The 13,948-nt window shown below is 57.0% G+C and overlaps 1 protein-coding gene across 2 annotated transcripts in view; it reads right to left on the bottom strand.

Annotated features, from left to right (window-relative positions):
* The window catches only part of LIMK1 (LIM domain kinase 1), a 38,500-nt gene extending 27,986 nt beyond the window's left edge, over positions 1 to 10,514 (bottom strand). Inside the window, exons 1-2 of one of the 2 annotated variants that reach the window (XM_024250320.3) lie at positions 10,272 to 10,514; positions 8,461 to 8,557 (exon numbers count right to left, since the gene is read on the bottom strand). In XM_024250320.3, the coding sequence (XP_024106088.2) occupies positions 8,461 to 8,557; positions 10,272 to 10,326 (152 nt within the window). In that variant the 5' untranslated portion in view covers positions 10,327 to 10,514. Of the gene's footprint in view, positions 1 to 953; positions 1,630 to 8,460; positions 8,558 to 10,271 lie in introns of those variants that run through there. The other variant, XM_063725971.1, reaches the window with a different exon arrangement.
* Between the last annotated feature and the right edge of the window lie 3,434 nt (positions 10,515 to 13,948).

Genomic DNA, 13,948 nt, shown 5'->3' on the forward strand with positions numbered 1-13,948 from the left:
GCTTCCCTCCGGTCACCACTTCCTTGATGCCTGTTCTACCAGACACTAGGTCTGCCCACCAGTGTCTGCCACTGACCTGCCAGCTCCCCGCAGCCCCAGGCTGGGCATCCACAACGCTTGGCCCAGGAGAGAGCATAAGCGATTCCTGTGGGCGAGGCCCCCGCTGTGCACCCAGCATCCTCGGAACTGCCCCGAGACCCCGTCTCTGCCTCCATTGCAGACAGGGCACCCAGGCCTGGCCCGGGCTGACTTGGTGGCTCAGTGGCTGGGGCTTGGGGCCTTAGTGAACCTTTGCGGATGGAGAGCACGCAGGAGTTCCTGTCCCTGCCCCTGCCCCGCCCCTCACCCCTCAGGCCTGCATTCTGGCAGGAGCTAGAGGCTGAAGGGCCTGGCTCTCTTGAGTTCCCCACACAGAGTGCCTGACTGTCCCTAAGAAGGATGTCAAGGGAGGCGCGCCAGGTACTGAGGCTGTGCAGAGCTGCCCTGGGGCCAGCCAGAGAGGAACTCCCTCGGGGGAGAGCCGTGCCCTGGCCCCACTCCAGGGTACCCCTCCCTGAGAGCAGGGTAGGACAAAGCCAGGCTGGGGAACGAGAAGGGGGAGGCATCCGGAGGGCGAAAGGGGTGCTCTGCAGCCCAGGTGGCTGGCTGGGCTGGGAGACAGCGGTGGCTTCCATAATGACAGGAGTGGAGAATCATCGCTCTACCCAGGGCCACATCCCTGGCCACCAGGTGTGAAGAAACAGCAGGTGGAGGACCGGCCTCATGGGGAGACTGTCCTGGAAGGACCCGCAGCTTTGGCAGTGGCCTGCTCCCAGGCAGCAGCCGACGGTAACCAAGGAGTTTCAGTTCTGCCCCAGAGCCTGGACCTAGGTGGGTCGGCTTCCAGCCCCAGGCCTTACACCAGGGGCCCTGCCTGGGGCCTGGGACAAGTAGGGAGGGGGATTCCCACTTACTTAGCTCTCTGGAGGAAGCGGTGTCTTCTTGGGGCTGAAGCCAACAGCATCCTCTGTGGCTACACTGGGGGCTCTGGAGGTACTGGGGGCTCTGGCAGGGGTGGCCAGACCAGCCGCTTCCCCATCCTCCCTCAGGGGTTCAGGATTGGAGGCTGCAGAGGGTGGGGCCAGCGTGGCTGCAGCGCACAGGAGGAGGCTGCAGTCGCGTGGGTGCCAGGGGACTTGGTCTGAGCCTGCAACAGGAAGTGGCTGAAGCACCCTTTGCCTGGGCTTTGGTGCGGGTGGGGAGCGAGCAATCTAGGCTTGGACCCCAGGCAGGGAGCCTGTGGCCCGTCCCTGGCCCTCAGTCCTGAACACACGCTGTAGACTCCTCAGCCTCGGCCCTGGCAACGGCACTGAAGGCCTCAGGCTTCTCTGGGGACAGGGACAAGCTCAAAAGCAGCTGCCTCTTCCACTGCTGCCCCCAAGGGAACAGAGGTCGACTTCCTATGGACAGTTTGTCCTCGCCAAAAAGGTCCCCTGAAGAAAGGGAGGTTGCATCCCGCCGCTGCTCCAACCCCACAGGCCAGCAGCATGCTCAGCCCTCCTTGCCCAGGGCCAGCCCACCCAGCTGCCAAGGAGATGCTACCAGGGCTGTGGCAGCCCTGGGGGTTATGCACTGGAGGCTTCCTGGAGGGGACCTCGCAGAGGCAGTATCTGAGCCAAAGGGAAGCCTGGACCAGTCGAAGCCTGGTCATAACCTTCCGGGAGGCGGGGCCTGCAAGGGGGCAGGGCCTGCAAGGGGCCGGGAGGTCAGAACACAGAAAGCGGCAGGCCCCGGAGTGACAACCCTCAGGGCTAATACCAGAGGTCCCATGGGCCTGCAGCAATTGTCCCACTCTACAAAGAGGGACAGCATCTGGTACCGGCTGAGCCCTCCAGCAGCCTGCAGGTCCCCATCACAGCACTTATGACCCTGTCTGTCCTATCAGCGTGGGACTTTCTCAAGAGCAGGGGCCAGGGGACAGGAGCAGCTCTCAGATGCTCAGGTTATGACATTCAAAGATGCACAGCTGGCTGTGCGCAGTGGCTCATGCCTGTAACCCCAGCACTTTGGGAGGCTGAGGTAGACAGATCACTTGAGGTCAGGAGTTCGAGGCCAGCCTGGCCAACATGGTAAAACCCCCTCTCTATTAAAAACACAAAAATTAGCCAGGTGTGGTGGTGGGCGCCTGTAGTCCCAGCTACCGGGAAGCTGAGGCAGGAGAATCGCTTGAACCTGGGAGGCGGAGGTTGCGGTGAGCTGAGATCACGCCACTGCACTCCAGCCTGGGCAACAAAAGCAAGACTCTGTCTCCAAAAAAAAAAACAAAAAAAAAGCTGCACAGCTAACGGCACCTTCCACGGGGCCCACAAGGCTGTATGCACCCCGGCCACTGACTGCACTCCCGCACGCTGGCTTTGTGGTCCTCAGTTGTGCCAAGCACATTCCCACCCCAGGGCCTTCGCACATGCACCACCCCCCCCAACCCCTGACATCCTCTAAACACTGCTCCCTTCAATTCTGTCCCTTAAACATCACTTCCTTGAGAGTGCTGTCCCCCAGCACCTGACACTACATTTGTTCACTGAGTGTCTCGCCCACTAGAAGGCAGGGACCCTGTTGGTCTGGGAGGTGTGGGACTAAGCTGTGGTTACACTGTAGGCTCTGAAGCCAGGCTGCCTCGGTTCGAGTCCTGATTCTACTCCTCATGCGCTGTGAGACTTTTGGCAAGTGACTGAACTCTGCACCTCATTTGTAAAATCGCTTTTTAAAAATTTGAGACAGTGTCTCGCTCTGTTGCCCAGGCCAGAGTGCAGTGGCGTGATCACAGCTCACTGCAGCTTCGACATCCTGGGTTCAAGTGATCCTCCCATCTCAGCCTCCTGAGTAGCTGGGACTACAGGTACGCACCACCACGCCTGGCTAATTTTTTTGTAGAGATGGAGTCTCACTATGTTGCCTAGGCTGATCTCAAACTTCTGGCCTCAAGCAATCCTCCTGCCTCAGCCTCCCAAAGTGCTGGGATTACAGGCGTGAGTTACCAGGTTTGGCCTTAAAATCGCTTTAACATTGCTGGGTGCGGTGGCTCATGCCTGTAATCCCAGCACTTTGGGAGGCTGAGGTGGGCGGATCACGAGGTCAGGAGATCGAGACCATCCTGGCTCACACAGGGAAACCTCGTCTGTACTAAAAATACAAAAAAAAAAAAAAAAAAAAAAAATTACCCGGGTGTGGTGGTGCGCGCTCGTAGTCCCAGCTACTTGGGAAGCTGAGGCAGAAGAATGGTGTGAACCCGGGAGGCGGAGCTTGCAGTGAGCCGAGATTGCGCCACCGCACTCCAGCCTGGGCGACAGAGCGAGACTCAAAAAACAAAAAATCGCTTTAATAAATAAATAGCACCCCCTTCCTGGGTTGTTGTGAGAGGGGCCTAATGCAGAGTGGACACGCCATAATTATTTGCAAGTGACTGACTCAGGGACCCTAGGAAGTTCCACTGGGAGGGGCACGCAGAGGGGCTAGGAAGGCAGAAATCACTGGCCACCTCCCCAGTGGGGCTGGAGGCTGCAGACCCCTCATGGCCTTACCACATTGCTCCTGCCCGAACACCTTCAGAGGGGTGAGGGGCCCTGGAACAAAGGTCTCAGTGCATGAAATGAGGTCTGGGCCGGGCCCAATGCCTGAAGCCCAGGGCCCGAGAGAGACTAAGCAGAGTCTAGCACCTTGGGCATCCCACTGAGAGCCAGCCTGGCTGTGGTCAGCTATGCACCCAGGTGAGCAGTGACCCCCTCTGAGCTGCTTTGCTCACTGTCATGCGGTGAGGACCACCAGCTTTGGGGACTGTTGGGAGTATCACACCCACAAGCCACGAGGTAGAAGCCATGGCTGTTACTTCTGGTGGATCTTCCCCCATAGCGAGACTTTTTTTTTTTTTTCGAGACGGAGTCTTGCTCTGTCACCCAGGCTAGAGTGTAGTGGCGCGATCTTGACTCACTGCAATCACCGCCTCCCGGGTTCAAGCGATTCTTCTGCCTCAGCCTCCTGAGTAGCTGGGATTACAGGCGCCTGCCAACATGCCCGGCTAATTTTTGTATTTTTAGTAGAGATGGAGTTTCACCATGCTGGCCAGGCTGGTCTCAAACTCCTGACCTCAGGTGATCCACCTGCCTTGGCCTCCCAAAGTGCTGGGATTACAGGCGTGAGCCACTGCACCTGGCCTCTTTCTTGTGTTTCACTACACCAGAGACAGCACAAACATGCCTCCTCCTTACTGCCCTGACCTGGGGACTCACCCCTCTCCTGGTGAGTGATTTGGGGCAGGCCACTCCAAAGCCAGGTACACCCATCCTGTATCACGGCTTCCCTCCTGCGGCTTCTGTGGTTCTACTCCTGACCCTCTCTCCATCACCCAAGGCTCCATCTCCCCGCTCACCGCAGACATAGGGGTCCCCAAAGTTCTTCCCTTCATTCGTCTTGGCCCCATCACAAATCCCACTCACCATCTCAGGGCCAGCTCCGAGGGAGCTGTTTTTTCTGACTTTCCTACCTCCAACCGGACTCAGGCTCCCATGGCTAGCTCTGGGCAGGACATAGCCACCATGGATAGCCCATGTCCCCTCCAGCTCAACACAGATGAGCATGTCTCCTCCCCAACCTGACCCCCAACTCCATCACAGTCAACAAACCACCACCTCCCCAGTGCCCAGGTTAGGAAACCAGACGGCTTCAGGTTCCATCCTGCCATTCGCCAGTGCCCACACCCTCCCCGAAGCCCCTGCCTTTTTCTTTCTTTCGTTTTTTTGAGACAGGATCTCACTCTGTCACCCAGGCTGGAGTGCAGTGGTGTGATCATAGCTCACTGCAACCTCCACCTCCCAGGCCCAAGCAACCCTCCCATGTCAGCGCCCTTGAGTAGCTGGGACTACAGGCACCACCACCACGCTCAGCTAATTTTTTTGTAGAGACAAGGTTTCGCTATGTTGCCCACGCTGGTCTCAAACTCCGGGGCTCAAGAGATCCACCCGCCTCCGCCTCCCAAAGGGCTGGGATTATAGGCATGTGCCATCGCCAGCCCCTGCCTTTCCTACTCTGTGGTGATGTGGAGTGAGAAGGTTTGAGTCCCAGCTCTAGATATTACAACCTTCAGCGAGGCACTTGATTGCACGGAGTCTCTGTTTCTCCCACGCAAACTGGGCACATACAATCCCTCGTAGAGTTATGATGAAGATTTAACAAATTAGCATGAAGAGTGCTCAATGCATGGTAGCCAATATGACAAATACTCACCAAAAACTGTCCCTTCTGCCTGAAATTCTCTCCATCCTCAGTCACTGTCCCAGGTCAGGTCCTATGAGCTCGGACCCTTGAGTTACTGGGACAGTCCCTTCCCTGCCTAGATACCACCACCAGCCCACTGGGATGGCATTCTTCAACAGCATGTCACCCCAGTCCCTCCTTGGCTTTCTGCCAGCTCCCTTCTGACTCTTTTTTTTTTTTTTTTGAGATGGAGTCTCGCTCTGTTGCCCAGGCTGGAGTGCAGTGACGTGATCTCAGCTCACTGCAGCCTCCGCCTCCCAGGTTCAAGTGATTCTCCTTCCTTAGCCTCCCGAGTAGCTTGGATTACAGTCATGTGCCACCACGCCTGGCTAATTTTTGAATTTTTAGTGGAGACAGGGGTTTCACCACATTGGCCAGGCTGGTCTCGAACTCCTGGGCTCAAGTGATCCGCCTGCCTCGGCCTCCCAAAGTGCTGGGATTACGGGGATGAGCCACCACCCCCATCCTGACTTCTGAAACTCCTTATCTTGGCATTCAAGGCCCTTCACGAATCGGTCTCAACTTTGTTTCTTGTTGGATCCCTCAACTTATTCTGTTCCTTCCAAGTGAACTGTTCCTGTTCCCTCAGCAGTCTGCACCATCCCACCGCTGTGCAGATGGTTTTCTCTGCCTGTTGAGAGCCCTCTTGCCCCCCGAAGGCCTCCTTCTGAGCACCTGATGCAGAACCCCAGGGCATGCTGTCTGTCTCCTTTCAGCCACACCGAGTGTGTTCATTTCACTCACTGGCTGTGTGACTTTCATCAAGAGAATTAACCTCTCTGTGTCCCAATTTTCTCTCTGGCAAAATAAAGACAGCCCTAATATCTAACTATGCAAAGTGTTTAGAACACGGGTTGTCCCTTACTGAATGTTAGAAAACGTTAGACGTTATTCCTAAAAAAGAAAAAACAGGCTGGGCATGGTGGCTCATGCTTGTAATCCCAGCACTTTGAGAGGCTGAGTTGGGAGGATCGCTTGAACCAGTTGGAGCTGGAGGCTGCAGTGGGCTATGATCTCGCCATTGCACTCCAGCCTGGGTGACAGAGCAAGACCCTGTCTGTAAAAAAAAAAAAAAAAAAAAAAGAAAAGAAAAGAAAAAACAAACAAAAACAAACTGAGGCTAGGTGCAGTGGCTCATGCCTGTAATCCCAGCATTTTGGGAGGCTGAGGCAGGCAGATCACTTGAGGTCAGGAGTTCGAGACCAGCCTGGCCAACATGGCGAAACCCTATCTCTACTGAAAATACAAAACTTAGCTGGGCGTGGTGGTGCACACCTGTAATCCCAGCTACTCGGGAGGCTGAGGCAGGAGAATTGCTTGAACCTGGGAGGCGGAGGTTGCAGTGAGGCAGGATCGTGCCATTGCTCTCCAGCCTGGGCGACACAGCAAGACTGTCTCAAAAAAACCAAAAACCAAAAAATAAACCAAGGCAGAAGCCTAAAATAAAGTCCTGGTGGTGGATGTCTTGACCCCTGCTGGGCATCCCAGCTTCACCTTCTACCCGTTTATAGAGTTTTCTCCCCTGAACCTTGCTGTTTGGTGACTATGCCTATAATTCTCTCCCACTCCATTTGTTTTTCTTTCTTTCTTTTTAAAAACTGAGACAGGGTCTCGCTCTGTTGCCCAGACTAGAGTGCAGTGGCGTGATCATAGCTCACTGCAGCCTCTACCTCCCGGGCTCAAGTAACCCTGCCACCTCAGCCTCTCGAGTAGCTGGGACTACAGGCATGCGCCACCATGCCCGGCTAATTTTTTGTATTTTTGGTGGAGACAGGGTGTTGCCATATTGCCCAGGCTGGTCTCGAACTCCTGAACTCAAGTGATCTGCCCACCTCAGCCTCCCAAAGTGATGGGATTATAGGTGTGAGCCACCACGCCCCACCTCCACTCTACTTTTCTACCCAGGAAATCTCACATCCTTTGAGACCCCTGCTCTGGCCCTGCCCTGACCCTGCTCTGGCTCAAGGCAGGTAGACCCCTGCTCCTGGCGTCTCAGGATGGTCCTACTGGCTGACCTTCAGGTCCTCATGTACTCTTTATCCTCCGCCACAACCCTGACCCTACTTTCTTCCTACCTGTGGGTGTGTGTCTGGAGGCTGGGGCTGGTGTGACTGGGTTATGCATCTTCGCAAGCGGCCTGGAAGACACTGAGGGTGGCCTGGTTTCCCTCAAGGCCTGGTTTGTCTTCCCTCCCTGCAAGAGCATGAACACCCAGAAGGCAGGAAGGACATTCCTTCCAACTCTTCCCCCTGTCTGGGTGCCAGCAGGGGGCTGAATTGCAGGCACTGGCTCAATTGGAGGTCTCTCCCATCCTCTCTAAGATTTAGATCTCAGAGATCTAGGATGATAACAGAGGCCAAGGCGTTAGCTCACGCCTGTAAGCCTAGCACTTCCGGAGGCCAAGGCAGGAGGATTGCTTGAGGTCATGAGTTCAAGACCAGCCTGGGTCTCAAAAGTGAGACCCTGTCTTTACACAAAATTTAAAAAATTAGCTGAGCATTGTGGTGTACACCTATAATCCCAGCTACTCGGGAGGCTGAAGTAGGAGGATCAATTGAGCCCAGGAGATGGAGGCTGCAATGAGCCGAGATGGCACCACTGCACTCCAGCCTGGGCAACAGAGCAAGACCATTTCAAAAAAAGAAAAATACATAAAATAAAATAAAATGAGGCCAGGAGTGGTGGTTTATGCCTGTCATCCCAGCACTTTGGGAGGCTGAGGTGGGAAGATCACTTGAGGTCAGAAGTTTGAGACCAGCCTGGCCAACATGGCAAAACCCCATCTCTACTAAAAATACAAAAATTAGCTGGGCATGGTGGTGCACGCCTGTAATCCCAGCTACTCCAGAGGCTGACACAGGAGAATTGCTTGAGCCCAGGAGGCAGAGGTTGCAATGAGCCAAGATCGCACCACTGCACTCCCGCCTGGGTGACAGAGCGAGACTCCGTCTCAAAAAGAAAAAAAAATAGATAAATAAAGTGACAACAGGAAGCCCTGTAGGGATTTTCTAGTCAAAACACCTCATGTCATAAATGGTAAATTGAGACCACGAAGTCACAACGGGGGACGGCACCAGGAGGCATATCCCAGCCTCCCCCATTCCCTGACCAGCCTGTCCTCTCTGACAGGCCTTGTTTAGGGCAACACAGGCCCTGGGCACCCCACCCTACCTGAAGCAGTCTGCGTGCCAGTCCGCGTTCAGGGCCTGGAGGTACTGGCCATCATAGATCCTCTGGCCGCAGCTTGCACACATGGGCAACTCGCTTCCTGCAGGGGTGGGAAGGGAGTTGGGAAGCGTTCTCAGGAGGTGTGATCTGGTACAGGCCCAGCTTGCCCTGCCCACCCCACATGTACCTACACCTGCACCAGTCCTGACACACTGCACACGTGCAGCGTCCAGGCAGGGCAGTCGCTGTGCCAAATAGAAGAAAGGGCGCTAGCCTGAGTCTTGCTGAGATACTGACTAGGTTGCCAAGCCTCTCTGGCCCTGTTTCCCTGCGTATCAGCCTAGGAGGAGGATCAGGTCCATCCTCCCGCTATAGCATTGGGTCTGGCAAGGTAAATGGCAAGAAAGGAAGCAGTGGCTTTAGGGATAAGGCAGTGGGTGACATTCCTATCACAGCCTCCTTTCCTCCCTCTCCTGCCCAGGAAGAAGTACTAAGAGGGCCCTTCAAAGGCAGGGACTGGACAGGGCTGGATTAGTGCATCCTGGGCTGAAGCCGCCTGGGAGGTCAAGGGCAGGAAGCCTGGAGGTGCCGGCCCTAACAGATCCTTGGCAATGAATGCCCTGGCTTGGCGAGGGGAAGGGGCTGCAGAGCTAGGTACTCCCAGACACCTGTCCCAGGGAGGCCTGGCACCTCCTCTAGCCAGCCACAGGCATGCTTAGTCATCCTTGGGGCCTGGCACCCTTGGAGCTGGTGGGCCCTGGAAAATGCCCCAGACCTGCCCCTCCCCACTGTACAGAAGGGGAGACTGAGCCCCAGAGATGGCATGGCTTGCCCAGTCACATAGCTAGGTCCCAAAGCCACAACAGCCTGCCCCTCTGTGAAGATGCAGGTACCTTAGGTAGGTAGGGGCTACAGGAAGGTGGGCCCCTACCCCAATCAGGTTTTCATGGGCCTGGGAAGAGTTGGTGGCAGGGGGAGGTGCGGAGTCAGCCCCTGCCTTGAGGCCAGGTGGATCTATGTGATAGGTCAGCGAAGGAGATCCAAGGAGGGGCCCCCAGACCCTGTCCTAGGCTGGGGGAGTCTTGGGGGAGTCCTTGAACCCTAACTGCAGTGCAGTACTGCGCCTTGGGCCCCAGTGAGGGAGAAGGGGCTAAAGAGGAGGTTAGGATGAGTCATGCTCCCAGCCAAAACTGACGGCAGGCACCGGGTTTGGGGCACGGACAGGGAGAGTGGATGAGGGTCCCGCAGTACACGGCCTCCGGCTTCCTGGACACCTATCTCCGCTCTACCCATCTGGCCCCCAATCACCGACGCCGGGGGGCAACTACCCAGTTTCCAAATGTACAGAAGGGGAAACTGAGGCCCAGGAAGTCAGCGCCTGGCTCAAGGTCACAGAGCCGGGCAGGCGCCCGGCGGCCACTGGGACCCAGGGCTGTGGCTTCCCCAGCCGCTCTTTCTTCCCAGAGTGGATAAAGGGTGCCCCAGGGCGAGGCCCGGGTGGTGGACAGAGCACGCGGATGGAGGCCGGCGCGGGGTGGGCAGTGCCTGGGAGTCCTTCGCGGGGGAGAGTGGGGGGAGGAAAAGGGTCCAGGGGCCCCCAGACCCGCCGCTGCCAGGAGGGCAGCTCGCCGGGGGCCGGGGAGGGGGATCCCGGGCGGGAGGGGGACAGGGAGGGGCCTGCGGGCTTCGGAAGGACGAGCTCATCCCGGAGGAGGCAGGGGCGCGGCCTCCTGGCAGACCCGGCCCCCTCCCGTGCCCCACGCTGCCCCGGGCAACCCCCCAGGCCCTCGCCCCACACCCCGCGGCCCGCGCACCTTCCTCTCCCATACGTTCTTCCCTCCAGGTGCAACAAAGTAGCGTCAACCTCATGCACTCGACGGGGGGCGGGGCCCGGCGGGGCTGGGGCTGGGGGCGGCCGGGCCCGCGAGCTCGCCCACCGCCGCCGGCCCGGGGAGGCGGGGGCGGAGGGCGCGGGCCGGGCCTGACTGGGCCGGGGGCGCCTCTCGGACACCGGCGGGGAAACCGGCTCGGCGCCGCGGCTGCTTGGAGAGCGAGCGGAGGGGCGGACCGAGGCGGGGCCTGCGAGCTGCGGCACGGGGGCGGGGCGCGGGCGGCCGGCGGCGGGAACGTCCCTGCGCAGCCCCGCCCCCACCCGAAACCCCGCCCCCACCCAAGGCCACGCCTCTAGAGGCCTCGCCCCACTGCGGCCCGGCCTGGGGGCGCCGCGAGCCGGCGCGCCCCGCCCCTCCCCGCCCCTTCCGCCCTTCATTCATTCTTCTTTCTCCCAGCGACAGGTCTCGGCTGGGAGCTGCGAGGCCCAGCTGTCTCAGGGGGCCGCTCGCTCTGCTGGGGCAGCCCAGGAGGATGTAGGAGCCTAGAGAAGGGGCCTCCGCTTCCCTGCGGGAGGCCCCCACAGACCCAAACCAGCTGCAGCCAGGAACTCGGACCAGAGCTGGAGGAGGCCCGGTGGACCCCCAGGACATTGGTGGTCGCCTTGGGGAGGGGAGGGAGGCGGGCTGGGTTTTGTCCCTCTCTCTGAGGCCTGCATTGAGGCCAGGCTGGGCCCGGGGAAGGTGATGGTCCGCGTCTCAGGCCTCGCGAATGAGCAGCACCGGAGAAAAGAGCGAGCCCCTGCCAGGCGGTGACAGGTGTACTCTTCTCAGTGCCGGTTACCTGGAGCTGGGGCTGCCCTGCCCAGGGTCCTGGAGGGGGCACGGGTGTGGGCTGAGTCAAGCGTCCAAAGGAATTGGGTGGTCCAGTCCAGCACTGATGGTGGAACGCCCTGCCTAGATGTGGACAATTCTAGAATGCTGGACATGGGCAGGAAGCAACCCTGTCCCCCCTAGGTCTACCTCCCACGTCATCCCTCTGCCCAGGAAGCAGTGACCGGAGTGGAGCCACGTGCCCACGTGAACCTAGTGAACAAGAGGCAGCGCTAGCCCAGCTCCAACTCTAGCCAACATGTTTGTGGGGAGAGGTCTAGGCATGTCTGCAAAGTGGGGGGCACTCACCCCTGGGTGCAAAACAATTACGTGGGGAGGGAAGAAAATACAATTTTTTTTTTTTTTTTTTTTTAAGATGCGGTCTCGCTCTGTTGCCTAGGCTGGAGTGTAGTAGCGGGATCTCGGCTCACCGCAGTCTCCACCTCCCAGGTTCAAGCAATTCTCCCACCTTAGCCTCCCGAGTAGCTGATACTACAGGCGTGCACCACCATGCCTGACTAATTTTTGTATTTTTAGTAGAGATGGGGTTTCACCATGTTGGCCAGGCTGGTCCCGAACTCCTGACCTCAGGTGATCCACCCTCCTCGGCTTCCCAAAGTGCTGGGATTACAGGTGTGAGCCACCACGCCTGGCCAGAATTTTTAATTTCTCATGAGAAAGAAGGCTGGGCACAGTGGCTCACATCAATAATCCCAGCACTTTGGGAGGCCAAGGTGGGAGGATCACTTGGGGCCAGGAATTGGAGATCAGCTTAGGCAATGAAGTGAAACCCTGTCTCTTCTAACATTTTTTTTCTTTTTTTGAGACCGAGTTTCACTCTTGTTGCCCAGGCTGGAGTGCAATGGCTCGATCTCGGCTCACAGCAACCTCTGCCTCCCGGGTTCAAGCCATTCTCCCGCCTCAGCCTCCGGAGTAGCTGGGATTACAGGCATGCACCACCACACCCAGCTAATTTTGTATTTTTAATAGAGACGGGGTTTCTCCATGTTGGTCAGGCTGGTCTCGAATTCCGGACCTCAGGTGATCCACCCACCTCGGCCTCCCAAAGTGCTGGGATTACAGGCGCGAGCCACCGCGCCCGGCCTTTTTTTTTTTTAAATTAGCCAGGCATGGTGGCTCATGCCTGTAGTTCCAGCTACTTGGGAGGCTGAGGTGGGAGGATACTTGACCTCAGGAGGTTGAGGCTGCAGTGAGCTATGATTGCACCACTGCACTCTAGCCTGGGTGACAGAGACCCTGTCAAAATAGATGGGGAGGGAAAAAGAGGGGAAGGAAAGAGAGGGGAATGAGAGGCTTGTAACTTGGCTGTAGGGCATATACCAGGCAGGACCCTGGCTGGAAACAGAAAGTACCACTTAGTGGGGCTAACTGGGGAGAGTTTGATAAAGGGGATGTTTACAATGCACCGAGGAGGGGGGATTAAAGGAGATCAGTAAGGACTGGCACAGTTGGAGGGGTGGCAGCAGTTACCAGCCCAGGGTTAGGGGGCATGGAGGGGGTCCCTGGAGGGGAGGCTTGCCTGAGAGGAGCTGTGCAAGAGGGGTCCCCAGTTCTGGGGGATGCATGGGGAAGAGGGCCCAGAAGGGCTATTCTGATCTGAGTCCCCTGCCCTTCTTATTCTTCCATTGCCTCCCGTTAACCAATCCCGTCTGGATGCAGTGGGCAGGGCTGTGATGATGCTGTGCCCACAGTGCAGGGCAGAGAAGTGCACAGTGGCCTGGAGGGGCTGTGAGCCTGAGCCAGCTTGGTTGAGTGATGTTATCTGGTTTTGACTAAACTAACCCTCACAGAATGGACTCATAGCTGAAAACAATTCCTGCAAAGAAAGCATAGATTGGACCTGGCACGGTGGCTCACGCCTGTAATCCCAGCACTTTGAGAGGCTGAGGCGGGTGGATCATGAGGTCAGGAGATCGAGACCATCCTGGCCAACATGGTGAAACCCCGTCTCTACTAAAAATACAAAAATTAGCTGGGCATGGTGGTATGTGCCTGCAATCCCAGCTACTCGGGAGGCTGAGGCCGGAAAATCGCTTGAATCAGGGAGTTGGAGGTTGCGGTGAGCCGAGATCGCGCCACTGCACCCCAGCCTGGTGACAGAGCAAGACTCCATCTCAAAAAAAAAGAAAGCACAGATTGAAGATGATGCAGACTGGGTGCAGTGGCTTATACCTATAATCCCAGCACTTTGGCAGGCTGAACCGGGAGGATCTCTTGAGGTTAGGAGTTCAAGACCAGCCTGGGCAACATAGTGAGACCCCCTCACATCTCTACGGAAAAAAAAAATTATCTGGGTGTGGTGGTGTGCACCTGTAGTCCCAGCTACTCAGGAGGCTGAGGCAGGAGGATCGCTTGAGTCCAGGATTTGGAGGCTCTAGTGAGCTCTGATCGTGCCACTGTACAGCCTGTCTCAAACAAACAGAAAAAAAAAAAAAAGAAGAAGAAGAAGAAGAAGAGGAAGATGCTAACACATCCAGATGAGCGAAAAGATGGAGCTGGCACTTCCACACCCTGTAGGAGCTCCTTGTCAGCCACAGTTCCAGGTGAAACATCAGATCTGACATATTCAGTTACATTGCTCATGCAAGATTTTTTTTGCTGAAATCAAAAAGGATTTTTGCTTTTTATTTTTATTTATTTATTTATTTATTTTGAGATGGAGGTTTGCTCTTCTTGCCCAGGCTGGAGTGCAGTGGCACGATCCCAGCTCATTGCAATCTCCGCCTCCTGGGTTCAAGCAATTCTCCCGCCTCAGCCTCCCAAGTAGC

The sequence above is a fragment of the Pongo abelii genome, chromosome 6 (assembly GCF_028885655.2).
Source record: "Pongo abelii isolate AG06213 chromosome 6, NHGRI_mPonAbe1-v2.0_pri, whole genome shotgun sequence".
Lineage (NCBI taxonomy): Eukaryota > Metazoa > Chordata > Mammalia > Primates > Hominidae > Pongo > Pongo abelii.